This window comes from Pristis pectinata, chromosome 6, assembly GCF_009764475.1.
Source record: "Pristis pectinata isolate sPriPec2 chromosome 6, sPriPec2.1.pri, whole genome shotgun sequence".
NCBI lineage: Eukaryota > Metazoa > Chordata > Chondrichthyes > Rhinopristiformes > Pristidae > Pristis > Pristis pectinata.
The window spans coordinates 46,925,804-46,944,080 of record NC_067410.1 but is presented as its reverse complement, the minus strand read 5'-3'; the positions used below and the strand labels follow the sequence as shown (position 1 = coordinate 46,944,080).

The 18,277-nt window shown below is 45.9% G+C and overlaps 1 protein-coding gene across 1 annotated transcript in view; it reads right to left on the bottom strand.

Moving 5' to 3' along the window:
* The window catches only part of grip2b (glutamate receptor interacting protein 2b), a 147,033-nt gene that overhangs the window by 37,926 nt on the left and 90,830 nt on the right, over positions 1 to 18,277 (bottom strand). The window contains exons 12-14 of the mRNA XM_052017682.1: positions 16,542 to 16,728; positions 8,483 to 8,628; positions 6,181 to 6,265 (exon numbers count right to left, since the gene is read on the bottom strand). Coding sequence (XP_051873642.1) covers positions 6,181 to 6,265; positions 8,483 to 8,628; positions 16,542 to 16,728 — 418 coding nt within the window. The remainder of the gene's footprint in view (positions 1 to 6,180; positions 6,266 to 8,482; positions 8,629 to 16,541; positions 16,729 to 18,277) is intronic.

Below are 18,277 nucleotides of genomic sequence, written 5' to 3'. Positions count from 1 at the left end.
GAGGTGCAGGTCTCAGTACCCAGGGCTAGAAAGGTAGGCTGGGTGAGGAAGGGGACAGATGAGATGGTGGGAAAAAAGCAAACTTTTAATGAGAGGAAGCTTGCATTTTTTTTTAGCACCTTTCATACCCTCAAAGTTTTACAGCCAGTGATGTACCCTTGATGTATAGCCACTGACATGATATAGGGAAGGGGGCAGGCAATTTATGCACAGCAAGTTCCTACAGATAAAATTATTAGGTCCATTTCACATCAACAATTAAGTCATTGTGGAACTAGTTTTTGTACAACATTCTCCTTAGACCTAAAGGCACCAAGAAGCAAATGGGGATGGATAACCAACTTCTGGCAGTGGGTATGAATCTGACATTGTAGAGATGAGGGGACGGGCTAACACAGCAGAAGATGCTGATGTGAGCTGCAGCACAAGAGCTGTCCTGCTATCATGTGTGTGGTCTCTGGGTGAACTCCGAATCAGGTTTGGCTGGACAGTCTTTCCCCACTGACACTCACTGCCCTGTTCTACACGAGGAGGGGCACGTGAAGGAGAGGAGGCTGCCAGCACCTGTTGAGTTGTGCCTCCACCACTACTCAGCTTTCCCCTTCAAGGGCTCTATCCCACGATAGCTGCTTCATGGCGAGAGAACCAGAAATGAAAATGCAAAGCCCAGTCTAGAAGGCTGCTGGAACTGAGGTGCACATTGTGATGGTGCTTTTACACTGGGTGTTGAGAGTCATAGAGTCATATAGCATAGAAACAGACCTTTCAGCCCATCTTGTTCATGTTGACTACCAAGTACCCTTCTATATTAATCCCATTTAGCAGCACTTGGTCCATGTTCTTCTATGGCTTGGTGACTCAAGTGCTCATCCAGATACTTCTTTAAATGTTGTGAGAATCTCTGCCTCTACCACAACATATAAAATACTGGAGGAACTCAGCGGGTTAGGCCGCATTTATGGAGATAAATGAACAGTCAACATTTTGAGTCAAGACCCTTCATCAGGACTGGAAAGAGGGGAGATAGTTAGTATAAAAGGGTAGTGGTGGTGGGGGGAAGTAGGGTTTGCAGCAAGAGCTGGTGGGTGATAGGTGAATCCAGGTGAGGGGGGTGAATCCAGGTGAGGGGTGGGGGGGAGAGTGGGAATGATGTCACAAGCTGGGAAGTGATAGGTGGAAGTGACAAAGGGCTTAAGAAGATGGAATCTGATAGGAGAGGACAGTGGACCATGGAATAAAGGGAAGGAGGTGAGGAGGGGAACCAGGAGGAGGAATGTGTGGGTGATGGGCAGATTGAGAGGGCGGAGGAGGGGAAAGAGAAGAGGTGATGGGGCCTTCCAAACAGGCCTAAATAGTCCTTTCAGGTGGGGCAGTCCTTCACATGTGAATCCATTGGTGTCATTTATTGCATCTGGTGCTCCCAGTGCGGCCTCCTCTAGATCAGTGAGACCACTTCGTCGAGTACCTTCGCTCCGTAACGGCTGGGATCTCCCAGTGGCCAATCATTTTAATTCCACTTCCCATTCCCACACTGACATGTCTGTCCACGGCCTCCTCCACTGCTGAGTTGAGACTAGATGCAGACTAGAGGAACAACACCTCATATTCCGTCTTGGTAGTCTCCAAGCTGATGGCATGAGCACCGATTTCTCTTACTTCTGGTAACCACTCCCCTCTGTTTCCCCCCCACCCCCCCACTTTTGTTTTCCCTTATCCCACTGGCCTCATCCTTTTGATCCTTATCCACTGAACCCACAACTTTTTGAATCAGGCAAGAGTGCTACAAACTACAATGGTGACCCCTGCAAAATCTGGTTCTCCTATTCTTTTGGTCCATTTTGCTGTTACAATTCTGTTACCCCACAACCAGACTTTGGACAATATTCTTTTTCGACCCAATTAACAAAAGAGCTGATGCATAAAAGCAAGGAATAAAGCTGGTCGAACGATGGTAGAATAACAACCAGCTCCAAGCTGCGTGGCTGAGTCTGAAAAATGGGTGAAAGCAGGGAAAGAGTTAATGCAACCTTAGATTCCAAGGCTGTGCATTGCAATTCAATACCTTGGACCCATTGTGAGTATATTATATAGGGAGAGATAAAGAAACCTGCAAATATTGATTGTGATAAAAGACAGTGAGGAGAACAAAGCTAAATGCAGGTCTGCTCCATCATGCAGAGCTTTTGTTAGGCTGGTTAAATATACAATGGAACACCATTCCCTCCTGAGATCATTTCCACTTCAATTGTGCTCCACACAAGTCATAGACCCAGCCTCAAAGCCAAGGCATAGAGAGGCTGTTTGCCTGCAGTTCTCTGTAAGAATGCAATCATGCCCCTCTCACAGCACTACTTAAAGTCCCTTGTTACCAGTACCACATATTGATTGGCTCACTGTGGCCATTAACAATAAAAGAAACAATTGAATTGTCAGACTCATCGCTGGATGGGCGGAAATATCTGAAATATAAGAAATTGAAGCAGGAGTAGGCTATTTGGTCCCCATGGCTGCTTCACCATTCAATCAGATTGTGACTGGTCTTTTACCTTACTTTCTTGCAGTAACCCCATTACCTATCATTAACATTTAAAAATCTATTGACATCTGTGTTAATATACTCAGTGACTGGGCCTCCACAGCACTCTCAGGGTAGAGAATTCTAAAGTCTCTACTCTCTGGTAAAGGATGCTTGTCTCATCCCTGTCCTGTCCTTGTCTTGTGACTGTGACTCCCAACTCTAGACACCCCAGTCAAGGGAAATGTCATTCTCACATCAACAAACAATCTGCAGGAGGAACTCAGCAGGTCGAGCAGCATCTGTGAGAGGAAAGGAATTGTTGACGTTTCACGGGTTCCTTTCTTCTCAAAGTTCCTTTCCTCTTACAGATGCTGCTCAACCCACTGAGTTCCTCCAGCAGATTAGCATCTGTAGTGTCATGTGTCATCATTCCCACATCTGCCCTGTTGGGTCACGTGAGGAATTTATATGTTTTACCAATGATTATGGGGAGCAAGTAAGCTCAACAAACCACTCGCTGGTGCTATTATGTAAGGGAATGCCCATTGGAAATTTTTTTTCAAAGTCAAAGTCAAAGTTGAGGTTATTGTCATATGCACAAGTATATGTATGCACAGGTGCAATGAAAAACTTGCAGCAATATCACAGGCACATAGCATTAGAGACACAACATTCACAAGAAAAAACATAAATTAAACATAAATTGTACAAGAAAGAACACAATTAGAACAAAAAAACCCAGAGTCCATTGTAGTGCAATATGGTCAAAGTGGTCGTAGTGTTGCTGTACTGAGGTAGTGATTAGGGTTATGCGGGTTGATTCAAGGACCAAATAGTTGAAAGCAAGTAGCTGTTCTTGAACCTGGTGGTGTGGGACTTCAGGCTTCTGTACCTCCTGCCCGATGGTAGCCGCGAGAAGATGGCATGGCCTGGATAGTGGGGATTCCTGGATGCGTCTCTAGGTTAGATTTTCCAGCGAGGCTGCTCCCCCTTTGCTGGTTGAGACGCGGGGCTTTTTAGTTTCAGCAGGCAGCACAGCTAGAAGAGCGGCTGCCTCACACCTCCAGCAACCCAGGTTTGATCCTTTCCTCTGGGACTGTCTGTGTGGAGTTTGTAGGTTCCCCAGGGTGCTTCAGTCTCCTCCCAAAGACATACTGGTCAGTAGGTCAATTGTGCACTATAAATTAGCCCTGGTGTGGGTGGATGGTAGAAGAATGAGGGGGAGTTTATGGGCATGTGGGGGGGGGGTTAGATTACGGGGAAATAAATGGGGATTGTGATTGATGAGATTGCTCAGAGTTGGCATCAACTTAGTGGGATGAATGGCCTCCTTCTACATTGTAGGGAAAATAATATGAAGGCATGCAACAGAGGCCATTGTCAGGGAAGGAAACTGGTCCATTGCAACAAGGCTTTCTGAACGAGGTACGAGCATTGAACTGGTGACATAAGAGACTGCAGAGGCTGGAATCTGGAGCAACACAAACTGCTGGAGAAACTCACCGGGTCAAGTAGCATCTGTGGGGGGAAATAGATAGTCAATGTTTCAGTCCAGATGAAGGGTCTCGACCTGAAACATTGACTGTCCATTTCCCTCCACAGATGCTGCCTGACCCCGAGTTCCTCCAGTGTTTTGTGTGTTGCTGATGAACATTGAATTCTCTGATTTCAGCTCACCTGCTCCCCGTCCCTTTTCCCTTTCCTCCTCCCTCCTCATCCACCCTTTCCTCCTACAATCACCCCACCCCCCTCACCCAGTTTCTCTCACCTCTTCCACCATCTGCCCATCACCCACCCCACTCACTCCTCCCACCAGGTCCCCTCCCCCGCTGATCCCATCTGCCCTCCCCACCTCCCTTTGTTGGTTCTATGCTCCACCTTCCTCCCCCATCAGATGCCATCATCTGCAGCCCGTTGTTGCCTCCACCTTTCACCTCCCAGCCTCTGTCACCATTTCCACCCTTCATCTGCCTATCACCCCTCCTCACCTGGATCCACCTATCACTTGCCAGCTTTTGCTTCACCCTTCCCCCTCACCTTTTTATACTGGCTATCTCCCCTCTATCTTTCAGTCCAGATGAAGGGTCTCGACCCAAAACGAAGACCATTCATTTCCCCCCACAGATGCTGCCTGACCAGCTGAGTTCCTCCAGCAGTTTGTTTTTTGCTCCAGAGTTGGACAGAACATCGATCTGTCCGTCATGTTCACTTGTCCATGATGGGAAAGTTAGGTTAAAAGGTGGGCTTCGGGCTTTGAACAGGACGGGCAACTGGAACTAGCAGGGAGGATGCTATGGTCAGCATGGACCAGCTGGGGTGAAGGGCCTGTTTCCATGCCGTATTACTCTATGACGGTGAAGTGGAGAGGTGGAAGGGCTTAGAGATGTCCTCCTGGAGAACAGCATTCAGGGAGCTGAGAGTACTGAGACAGTGGGACAGAGTGAGGGGACCTCAGAGAACAGAACTGGTGGGTTGAAGAGGATACTAGCCTGGAGGAAGCTGTAAAGGGCAGGATGAGCAGCTCTCAGTACAGGACTATGTGCAAGTTGTGAAACAGTTGGGAGAGAAGTGAGCAACAGAAGCACTGGAGAAATTAAGGGCAGTAGTGAGGGAGTGGGATAAAGGTTTGGGGCAAAAGGTAGTGGGATAGGGGTACCGGCTGGGGTTTGAGGGGATGCCATGGGTTAACCAGGGTGCTTTGATTTTCCCTGTTATAGCTTGAGTGAATGGCAATGTTATGGCAGGGACTTCTCTCAGGGTCTTTCCCATACCCCTGTTGTAACTCAGCCAGAAAGTGGCAGAATGCTATTTATCCATTACCAAGGACATTAGATGGAGCAGGAGCAGTACTGAGGGAGTCTGATGTCCAGTTCGGGCTCAGTTACTTGGCATGCTGTACAAAGGAATCACGGTGCCCAGGCCGGTTATCATTTGCAACTCTAACCACAAGAGGAGAATTTGCTCCGGATTATTGCCAAAGTGCAGAGAATCACACTCAGGGACCAAAATGGAAGTCTCCAGAGAAGCTTGGCTCCTTTGTCATTTTTTGTATCTCTTATAAGGTGCGAAGTGGAGGAACCAGATGCCTGAACCTGTGCTCCCAGGGTAGAGAATCCATCCAGCATCCAGGATATAACCTCAGCTCCTCAGCTGAGGGTTCTGTAAGTGGACAACTAGATCTGAACACCCAAGATCTTGAATCGCTTTTGTAAATAAAGAGCGTACATGGGTTGTTGATGGTCGGTATGAACTCAGTGGGCCGAAGGGCCTATTTCTATGCTGTATCTTTCTATGGCTCTATAACTTGTGATTATATAGCACCTTTCAGCTCCTTAAGATATTCAATACATTTAGCATTGTTAAAAAGAACTTTTATAGTGGAATCACTGTTGCATTGTAACAGTGAAGTGACCATTTGTACACAGCAAGCTCCCACAAGTAGCAAAGAGATAAACATGACCATTGGTTTCTGGTTAACAGGTAGACTACCCCGGGACTAACTTTAAGATCTCACCTGAAAGGTGGCACCTCAACAGTGCAGCATACCCTGAGGTGACTTTAGAAATTCCTCAAGCCTTGAGTTCTAAGGCACAGATCAATTCACAGCCACAAAGTGCTCACACAAGTCATCAAGCAAGAGGAGGGTCTGAAAGAGACTGTACTCACAGCTGATGGTAATGCCAAGCTCAACGCCTCTCTTCTTGGGGAGTTTCACGTGAAAGGTCCCACTGCTGGGAATAACAGATTCTGTGAAAGGAAGCAAAGACAGGAGATGCAGCCTTAGACGTCAGGACTTTATCTTGTGTTGAGTGTTCGTAATGCATTTATTCTGTATCCTTCTGTATTTGATCATTTTCCACAAATGGGTCCAATGATGATGTCTGATAAAACCTGATGGACATTTAATGCATTTGTATCACATTCATGTCCATTGTTTTAAAGCAGCTTCCATTAACTTCACTTAAATATTGCAACACAGGAATGTCGAGCACTGTCGCATGTTCAAACATCACCAAAATAACTTTGTGTTTCCACTATGTAATTGTGTATGTGTCTAGCAGAGGGAGAACTGAAGTTTGGAGGTCACCACTCAAGGAGGCGATTGAGTCCACCATGTCCGAGTCTGTTCTTTGAAAGAACAATCCAATTGGTCCCAATCTCCTCCATTTTCTCATTGTCCTACAACATTTCTCATCATATAAATTCACTTCCTGTTAGAAAGTTACCAGTAAATGTGCAGCTGTCATCCTGTCAGCCAGTGCATTCCAGATCAGACACCCCATTGGCTGAATACTTCCTCCTCATTTTCCCCTGGTTCCTTTACCCATTATTTTACACCTTTCTCCTCTGCTGGATGCACTGCCTAACTCTCCTGGAACTGCCATTACTGTTTCCTTTCCATCAAGGTTCTCTTTAACCTTCTCTGCCCCAATTCCAGTATCTCCATACAACTGAGGCCACCATCCCTAGGAATGTGCAAGTAACCCTCTGCCCTTCACTGCTCCAAGAAAATGGCTACTTTTCACACAAACACACACACACACACGAACAGACCTCTTGTATGATAAGATGGACTCTCAACCTCACAATCTACCTTGTCATGGCCCTTGCACCTTATTGTCTGCCTGCACTGCACTCTCTCTGTAACTGTAACAATATATTCTGCATTCTGTTATTGCTTTTCCCTTTGTACTACCTCAATGTACTTATGCTTTCAAATGATCTGTATGGATGGCATGCAAAACAAAGTTTTTCCACTGTATCTTGATACAGGTGACAATAATAAACCAATTACACACACACACACACACACACACACAAATACGAAGGCAGACAGATGCATGTGCACACATATAGATACACACACACGGACACACATGGATACATGGATCATGGATGCACATACACACAAAGATACACACACACAAGCACAAGCAAGCACACAAACTCATACAAATACAGATGCATGCACATAGTCATACACACAGACACACACATATGTATACACACACAAACATAAACATACACTGAGGTAGACACAAACATGTGAAAACACACAAATACACATGTACTAGTGCACACACAAACATACATACACACACACACACGTACATGCACACATGTGCACGCACTCTCACATTTCTTTCGTTAAAGAAGTGATTGACATCTGTGACTCCAGTCTAGCCACTGAAAGAATCACCAGCTTCTGCAGCAGATGAGGGCTGTTGGAGGGAGGGTATCATGGTGCTGACAATATCATAGCTGCTCCACCAAGCCAGGATGTCACTGAGATCCCCTGGGGCAAGACAACCTGATCAGGTGAACAGCAGTGTGCGTCAGTGAAGCCTGCACTCACCCTCCCAACATTAAACAGTGGGAATTTGGGCTCATTATGGAAATCTATATAGGAATATGGTACCTCTCCATCAGTGATGGTGGGCCCAGGCTCAAGAAATGAACCTTAACCTCCAGTGAGGTGTTTGAAATTTCCACCTTCATAAGCTGGAATACCTTTAAAACCCCGTGGAATTCTGATACACATCCCCATCACGAGACTCTGAGGTCAGAATTTGTAGAAAGCTTGGGTTTCTGATATATAGTATCTGAAGTCAGGATTTATCTCACTGATAAGTCAATAGATAAAATGACCACTCCTAAACCCTTCACAAGGTTCAACTAAACAGATAAATGCAAGCACAGTCATCTGGCCTTTGTGAACTCAAGTTGGGTTCTACCTTAACCCTGACATCAAGACTTGTTTTCATGCCAGATTTATTTCAATCAAAGTTACTTGTGTTGAACTTTCCTCAACTTAGTGATGTTCTGTGACCTTCTTTCTGGATACTCTGTTGTACAGATGGAAACACTTGCTAGGCACAGCAAACTAGCTATGTTGGCCTGCTTTTTTTCCCCAAATGGATCTCACACACAGGTTTCAAACAACTCCTCTTGATCCGTGCATACCTGCCACGTCGAACTCTATCTCCAGTGAAACTTTGTTTGCAAGAGCCGCATCCCGTAGCAACTGGTTGGCCTCCTCTAGCGTCCCATCCTCGGTTGCCATGCCGTTAATGGAGAGGACGCGATCACCCACTTGCACTAGCCCACATCTGGATCGAGGAGGTACCCGATGGGAAAATTCCAGGGAAGGAAAAGGGACAATGAAAGAAGGCAGGTTATTGGATCCAAATCCATAAACTATTATTGAGCATCTTAGAAACCCTATGTCCCCATTGTTAAGGAACCTGCCTTTAGATTGTACCTTTAATCATATAGCAAAGCTCTTTATGCCAAGGAAGTGTTGTCACTGTAGCGATATGGGAAGTTATGCAGGCAATTTCTGCACAGTCCAATTCCAAATCCCAAACAACAATAAAAAAATGACCTCAGGTAATACATGTTAAAGATATCTATTAAATAATAAATTACCAGGATGATTTGACGAACTTCTCTGTCTCCTTCAAAGCAGGGCCATGCATGAGGGAACCTTGTGCAATAAGAAGTTACTGGTTTATTGTAAAGAGGTTAAAGTGTCTACTAAGATAAACAAGTGGAGTAACTTTATATCCCTGTAGTGACCATCACCCACTAAGGAGTTGGGAAGGGAAGAGGTCATTCAGACTCTTGAGTAGGTCCTCTCCCGATACACCTCCCATACATCCTGGTGCTTCTGACGTCCTGGATGTCACCCTATTTCTCTCTCCATGGATGTTTCCTGACCATCATTCACTGTTTTTATTTCAGGTTTCCAGCATCAGCAGTACTTTGCTGTTTTACATCATGAATCAGTGCTTTGAACTTCCAGAAACATCTTTGACTCCCTGATGTCATCCCCCAGATTATTTGTAACATTTATTTGAAAGAGGAAGTTCTTTCTGATTTCCAACTTAAACACTACTTCACACTGACTTAAAAATATTTTTCCAGACTGGTTAGGGATGCAGACTTCCCACCCCTGAAGGATATTAATAAATACAATAGGATTTATACAACAATCTGGCAATTTCATCATCACTTTTATTGATGTTCGCATTTTATTCCAATTTCCCCAGCTGCCAGGTTGGGACTTGAACTCCTCAACAATAGGCCAGGCCTCTCATGGATTGTTCGGTGACTTAATCACTTTGCAACCCTGCCTCAGATTGTTGTCACTGGGAACCGAAGCATAATCTCCAAGGCACTGCAAAATTAGAAGATTTAATAAATTGTATGTCTTTATGAACTGTCCTTGTCAGTATAAAATTATCAACGAAGGAGAAGGAGGATTCCCTGGTAGGGAGACACAAATCACCCAATCACAGTGCAAAGCATCTGTTCTCTTGGAGGCTGGCCATGGAAATTGGTGAAACATGAGGAAAAAAGTGTTGTGGGACAGCTGATGGGTATGTGGTGTGGATTGAAACACTGCAACTGGAAGCAAAGAGCTGTCTGATTAAAATCTGGGAACCCATCCCATCAGAGCTGGCAACTCCACACCATCACCTTGACCACCCCCAAGTTTGGGTGCTGCTCATCCACGATGTCTATCCTGGGTGAACGACACTGGCTCACACAGGAGGAGATGGATGGGCGAAGGACCAGTGCCACCAGCCACTACAGAACATCGTTCCAACAAGAAGTCAATGTCGTTAGAGAAGAAAAGGAGGAAAATGGAGATGCTGAGTTTTCAGTGAAGCCAGCCCCACACTCAATGGCTATTGACCAGAATGGAATGGAGCATATCATGGGTATCCATGGCTTCCAGGAACCTCCATCATTTACACAAACAATCTAATGACCAAGGATTGGAATTTTTAAAATTCATTGGTAGGATCTTTGTAAGGATAGCATTTGTTACCCACCCCTACTTGCCCAATTGAATGATTTGCATTGCCACTTCAGAGGGTGTTTAAAAAGTACTCAGGCTAGTGTGGACCACAACAATAAGGGCAGTAGCTGTTCTTCCCTAAGGAAAAGCCATGACTACTTACAAGGTTGGTTGTAAATTTGTGAGCTCATTTCTGAGCTCATATTCTCCACCTGAACTGGTAAGATTTGAACTGACGTTTTCCCAATCAATTGTCCTTGTCTGCAGATTACAAAAGAAAGGAGGACTTGCATTTAAAATGTTCCTTTTCACCACCTCACAACATCCTGAAAAGCCAGGGATGTGCAGTTATGTTGTCAGTGGAGGAAGCAAAATAATCAAACAATGCATGGTAACATCCCATAAACAGCAACGTCATGATGACCAGATATTCTGGGATGGTGTTGAAGGATCTCTTTTTGGGAGAATTGGTAATTGGTTTATTATTGTCACGTGTACTGAAATACAGTGAAAAGCTTTAGTTTGCGTGTCATGCATACAGATCATTCCATTCATAAGTACATCAAGGTAGTACAAAAGGAAAAAAAACAGAACACAGAAAATAGTGTTACAGTTACAGAGAAAGTGCAGTGCAGATAGACAAATAAAGTGCAAGGGCCATGATGAGGTAGATTGAGAAATCATGAGTTCATCTTTATCATATAAGATGTCAATTCAAGAGTCTTATAACAACAGGATAGAAGCTGTCCTTGAACCTGGTGGTACATGTTCTCAAGCTTCTATACCTTCTGCCTGACAGGAGAGGGGAGAAGAGAGAATGACCATGATGGGAGGGATCCTTGATTATGTTGGCTGCTTTCCCGAAGCAGTGGGAAGTGTAGACTGAGTCAATGGAGGGGAGGTTGGTTTATGTGATGGATTGGGCTGCATTCGCAACTCTTTGCAGTTTCTTGTGGTCTTGGGCAGAGCAGTTGCCACACCAAGCTGTGATGCATCTGGATAGGATGCTTTCTATGGTGCATCTATAAACATTGGTGAGGGTCGTCAGGGACATGACAAATTTCTTTAGCCTTCTGAGGAAGTAGAGGCACTGGTGAGCTTTCTCGGCCATTGCATCCACTTGGTTGGACCAGGACAAACTCCCTCCATCTTCTTCAGAATAGTGAGAGAAAATCATGAAATCTTTTATATCCATCTGAGAGAGTGGATTGCACCCTAGTGTGATTACTTATCAGAGAGTTAGAACATAGAACATAGAAGACTACAGCACAGTACAGGCCCTTCGGCCCACAATGTTGTGCCGACATTTCATCCTGCTCTAAGATCTATCTAACCCTTCCCTCCCACATAGCCCCCTATTTTTCTATCATTCATGTGTCTATCCAAGAGTCTCTTATATGTCCCTAATGTATCTGCCCCCACAACCTCTGCAAGCAGTGCATTCCACTTCTCTGTGTAAAAAAACGTACCCCTGACATCCCCCTTATACTTTCCTCCAATCACCTTAAAATTACGTCCCCTTGTCTTAGCCATTGTCGCTCTGGGAAAAGGTCTCTGACTGTCCACTCGATCTATGCCTCTTATCATCTTGTACACGTCTATCAAGTCACCTCTCATCCTCTTTCTCTCCAAAGAGAAAAGCCCTAGCTCACTCAACCTATCCTCATAAGACGTGCTCTCCAATCCAGGCAACATCCTGGTAAATCTCCTCTGCACCCTCACCACAGCTTCCATATCCTTTCTATAATGATGCAAACAGAACTGAACACAATACTCCAAGTGTGGTCTGACCAGAGTTATATAGAGCTGCAACATCACCTCGTGGCTCTTAAACTCGATACCCCGACTAATGAAAGCCAACACTCCATACGCCTTCTTAACAACCCTATCAACCTGCAAAGGCAACCTTGAGGGATCTATGGACCTGGACCCCAAGATCCCTCTGTTCCTCCACACTGCTAAGAGTCCTGCCATTAACCTTGTATCCTGCGTTCGAACTTGATCTCCCGAATTGTATCACTCCACACTTATCCGGGTTGAACTCCATCTGCCACTTCTCAGCCCAGCTCTGCATTCTATCAATACCCTGTTGTAATCTACAGCAACCTTTTACACTATCCACAACACAAACAACCTTTGTATCATCAGCAAACTTACTAACCCACCCTTCCACATCCTCATCCAAGTCATTTATAAAAATCACAAAGAGCAGGGGTCCCAGAACAGATCCCTGCAGAACACCACTGGCCACCGACATCCAGGCAGAACACGCTCCATCTACCACGACCCTCTGTCTTCGATGGGCGAGCCAATTCTGAATCCACACAGCCAAGTTTCCCTAGATCCCATGCCTCCTGACTTTCTGAATAAGACGTCCATGAGGAACCTTATCAAATGCCTTACTAAAATCCATGTACACCATATCCACTGCTCTATCTTCATCAATGTGCTTTGTCACATCCTCAAACAATTCAATCAGGCTCATGAGGCATGACCTGCCCCTCAGCATCTCTGCTGCTGTTGTGGGGGTCTGTAGAATACTCCCAATAGAGTGATCGCTCCCTTTCTGTTTCTGACTTCCACCCACACTGACTCAGTGGACGATTCCTCCAGGACATCCTCCCTTTCTACAGCTGTGACACTGTCCCTGATCAGCAAAGCCACTCCCCCACCCTTTTTTACCTCCACCTCATCCCTTTTGAAACATCTAAACCCTGGAATATCCAGCAGCCATTCCTGCCCTTGTGACAGCCAAGTCTCTGTAATGGCCACCACGTCATAGTTCCACGTACTTACCCATGCTCTAAGTTCATCACCCTTGTTCCTGATAATTCTCACATTAAAGTAGACACACTTTAGCCCATCCAACTGACTGCAATTTTGCCCTTTCAACTGCCTATCCTTCCTCACAGTCTTTCTACACTCTGCATCTACTTGTACACTCAATGCACCAACCTCTGACCTATCACTCCGGTTCCCACCCCATTGCCAAACTAGTTTAAAACCCTCCCCAACAGTTCTAGCAAACCTGCCCACAAGAATATTGGTCTCAAGCTTATTGGGTATAACCCATCTCTTGTAGAAGTCATACCTTCCCCAGAAGAGATCCCAATGATCAACAAATCTGAAACCCTGCCCCTGCACCAATTTCTCAGCCACACATTCATCTGCCATATCATCCTACTCTTACACTCACTGGCACGTGGCACAGGCAGCAACCCAGACATTACTACCCTTAAGGTCCTGCTTTTCAGCTTCCTACTTAACTCCCTATATTCCCTCTTCAGGACCTCATCTCTTTTCCTACCTATGTCATCGGTACCAATATGTACCATGACCGCTGGCTGTTCACCCTTCCCCTCCAGAATGCTGTGGACCTGATCCGAGACGTCCCTGACCCTGGCACCAGGGAGGAAACATACCATCTGGGAGTATCTTTCACGTCCACAGAATCTCCTGTCTGCCCCCCTTACTATGGAATCCCCTATCACTACTGCTCTCCTCTTCTCCCCCCTTCCCTACTGCTCCACACGACCAGGCTCAGTGCCAGAGACCTGGTCACTGCAGCTTTCCCCTGGTGTAGGGTGCCCCTCCAACAGTATCCAAGGCAGTATACCTGTTACTGAGGGGAATGGCCACGGAGGTACTCTGCACTACCTGCCTATTCTCCGTCCTTCTCCTGACAGTCACCCAGCTACCTGCCTCCTGCAGCTTCAGAGTGACTGTCTCCCTGTAGCTCTTGTCTACATACTCCTCAGTATCCCATAGGAGCCGAAGGTCAACCAGCTGCAGCTCCAGTTCCCTAACACGGTCTGTAAGGAGCTGCAGCTGGATGCCCCTCATGCAGATGTAGTTATCAGGGAGACTGGATGTCTCCCATACTCCCATATCTCACAAGCTGAACATACCACTGACCCTGGAGCCATTCTCACTACTCTGCACTACAGGGAACACCAAATCAAAGAAAGAAATAAAGGAACTTACCAGAGACTTACCTGCAAGTTAGCACCTCATATTTTGTTTCTCATATTTTCTTACATCCTAGAAGGCATGTGATCTACTGAGTCTATGCCACCTCTCAGCACATTCCCATCAGTCCTCTTCCCCTATTTATTTCCCTGTAACCTATTCTCTCTCCAATGACCCTCAATTCCTCGCCCCCAATTCTCCTGCCACCCACCTACACTAGGGATAATTTACAGTAACTTTTTAACCTACCAACCCACACGTCTTTGGGATGTAGGAGGAAAATCAGAGGCAGAACGTGCAAACTCCACACAGACAGGACCTGAGGTTGGAATCAAACCTCTGTTGCTGGAGCTGTGAGACAGCACCTCTATCTGCCATGCCACTGTATCACCCTACCTCACTTAGCACTTGCTCAGTCCCAGAGCATGTCTTGTAATATGAGCACTGTACTACCACAGCCATGCTAATACGAGACATTGTCAAATTCCTGATTACCGATTACAAAGGTTGCTCTTGATGTGCTGTGAGAGACGACAAGTCAATAATTTTGTGCTCGGCTCTTCAATCTGCCACCAGCATCTGGGGTCCGATCGATTTGTAAATGATTTCAGTGTGTCATGTAGCTGCAAATCAATTCAAAGTGCTTGTGCATCCCAGTTCTTTCAATGCCAGATAGTAATTTTACTCTGCCATTGAATGGATCATAACAAAGAACATATAGATCTGTAACCATAATAATTAGCACATCGAGATAATTACTAAGGAAAATGTTGTACCTTATTTACTCAATAGTGTTATATTTCAGTGTAATTTCCCTGACATTGTGTTGTTGAACCAAAGCTAAATAGCACTGGTGAAACAGAAAATGAATGAATATTAATTTCAAACAAACATTTCCTTTTTTCCACAACAGTTTCTTTCCATGGGGATGGGGTGTTACTGTGTTCTAATCCCTCTACGGCTTCACTCCTTCCTATCTTTGTAATCATCTCCAGCCCTAAAGCCCTCTGAGAACTCTGGATTTGCCTGATTCTGGCCACTGGAGCACCCACAGTTTTAGTTCTTCCATCACCTTGTCCCTGCCAAGATGCTAACCTCTGGAATTCCCTCTCTGTTCGTTGTTGTGAACACAGCTGAGTCCATCACACAAACCAGCCTCTCTTCCATTGACTCAGTCTACACTTCCCACTGCCTCGGGAAAGCAGCCAACATAATCAAGGACTCCCCCCCCCCCAACCCCGGAGATTCTCTCTTCTCCTTCCCTCCCCTCGGGTAGAAGATATAAAAGCTTGAAAGCACGTACCACAAGGCAGCACGGTACTGTAGCGGTTAGCGTAATGCTATTATATTGCCAGCAACCTGGGTTCAATTCCCGCCGCTGTCTGTAAGGAGCTTGTACGTTATCCCCGTGTCTGCATGGGTTTCCTCCGGGTGCTCCGGTTTGCTTCCAGATTCCAAAAGACATACAGGTTAAGAGCTGTAGGCATGCTATGTTGGCACCGGAAGTGTGGCGACACTTACGGGCTGCCCCCCCAGCACATTCTCAGTAACGCAACAAGATGCATTTCACTGTGTGTTTCGATGTATATGTGACTAACAAATATCATATATCTATATCAAGGACATCTTCTATCCTGCTGTTATAAGACTCTTGAATAGACCTCTCATATGCTAAAAGGTGAACTCTTGATCTCCCAATCTACTTCATTATGACCTTGCACCTTATTGTCTATCTGCACTGACTAATAAATATCATATATCTATATCATCAAGGACAGCTTCTATCCTGCTGTTATAAGACTCTTGAATAGACCTCTCATATGTTAGAAGGTGAACTCTTGATCTCCCAATCTACTTCGTTATGACCTTGCACCTTATTGCCTATCTGCACTGCACTATCTCTATAACTGTAACACTTATATTCTGCGTTCTGTTTTCCCTTTTTACTACCTTGATGTACTTACGTGTGGATTGATCTGTCTGGATGGCACGCAATACAAAACTGTATCTTGGTAAATGTAACACTAATAAGTCAATTCAAATTCCAATTCAAGATCCTCCTACCTCTTTGTCCTGACTTTGCTCAGTTGTCCCAATACCATCTCATGTGGCTTGGCATGAGCTCTCATCTAATCCTGCTTCTGTGAACAAGTTACCAGGCAAGGGTTGTGGTTTGTAAATGCAAGTTGTTGGCCTGGTTTTGCTTCTCATAGGTTATTGACGGACAATAACATCAGGAGGCCTAACCTTTCTGCAGGACTGTCTGGGTCGATAAACCGTACGAGCGGTGGAGAAGAGAGGGGTTCGGTGGCAAAGATTCCTCCCTGAAGCTGCAACCCAAATCCGTTCAGAGGATCGCCCTTCAGAAAGATTTCCGTGGTCTCTGTGTGCACGATTTGTCCTCCTGGGCCGATAGTGCTTGAGGCTAGTGACACTGGAGAGCAAAAAGATCAGCATTAAGCACCACGGAGAGCGGCATTCAGAGTCATAGAGTAATACAGCACGGAAACAGGCCCTTCGACCCAATTTGTCCGTGCCAGCCAAGGTTCCACCTGAACTAGTCCCATTTGCCAGCATTTGGCCCGTGTCCCTCTAAACCTTTCCTATCCAAATGTCTTTTAAATGTTGTTCTTATACCTGCCTCAACTACTTCCTCTGGCAGCTCGTTCCATATACACACCACCCTCTGTGTGAAGAAGTTGCCCCTCAGGTCCCTTTTAATCTTTTCCACTCTCACCTTACAACAAGAACAGGTCTTCAGCATTGTCAGAGCTCCATTGATACCTTGTGTTGAGGAAAGAGTCACAAAGTAGTTGCCTAACCCACACTCAAGCAACCCAGCAATAAGCCACTTAATCTTCCTTCTTTCGATCAGCCTCTCCCTGCCTCATTCCAATAACCTAAGCCTGCTAACCGATGTCCATGAAAGTGTTTACTGAATGCCAGCAGTGAAGAGGAACTAGGCTCATTACACCTTCAGCATCCCTAATGTGTGTGTTGTATCCAGTCAGCAGGTGCCACACAGTGGGACGCACTGCCTTTCAGAAGAAGAACTAAACCAAGACACCATTTGTCTTCTCAATAAATCTCATGGCACTGCTTAAAGTACAGCTGGTTCTCCCACAGATTCTGGCCAAGGTTTATTCGCCACTAAGTACAGGTGGTCTTATTACCTCATTTGGATTGTTGGGGCTTTACCTTCTGCAGACTGGTTGCTTATTTTGCAACACCTCCAAAGCACTTCAACAGTGTGAATGTCATGTGGCTGGATACCCAAAGACACAGCCCCATCTCTTTCAGTGTTAAACACCTTTGGGGTGTGTGACCGGGCACTTCCTGCCATCAGTTACCCTTGGGGACACGACATGGTTGCTGCTCCAAGAGTGTGGGAACAGCATTGTTCCTTGTGCATGACTCCTGTTGCAGCATTGCAAGGAGGGTGGGCAAGGTCAAGCAGGGGCCATCTGTAGCTGGGCATCCTCAGAACCGCACAGGCTGATGGTGCAGAATAAATTCTTTACTTCCCCTCTCCTCAGTACACTGACTTCCTCCCCCACACACTGCCCCACTCCCGAGCATACTGCCCTATTATACACACTCCTTCCCAGCACACTGCCCCACTCACTGAACACACTGCTCTGCTGTCCACATCCCCCTCCCTAATACAATGCAACACTTCGTGAATACTCTGCTAAACACATCCCCCAACCTCAACATATAGCCGCCTCCCCAAAACGGCCAACCAGCCCCAATACTCTGACACCCCCAACACTCTCACCCCCAACACTCTCATTCCCCCCCCCAAACGCTGACACCTTTTCCCACCCCCATACTGCCTGACTACACACAGACCCCTCTCACAGCACACGGCTGCACTCCCCCAACTTATTGACCCAGAACACTGCCCCCAAAACACTGATCCCACTCCAAAACATAGTCACCCCCCCAAAACACTATCCAACACATTACCCCCAACATACTGA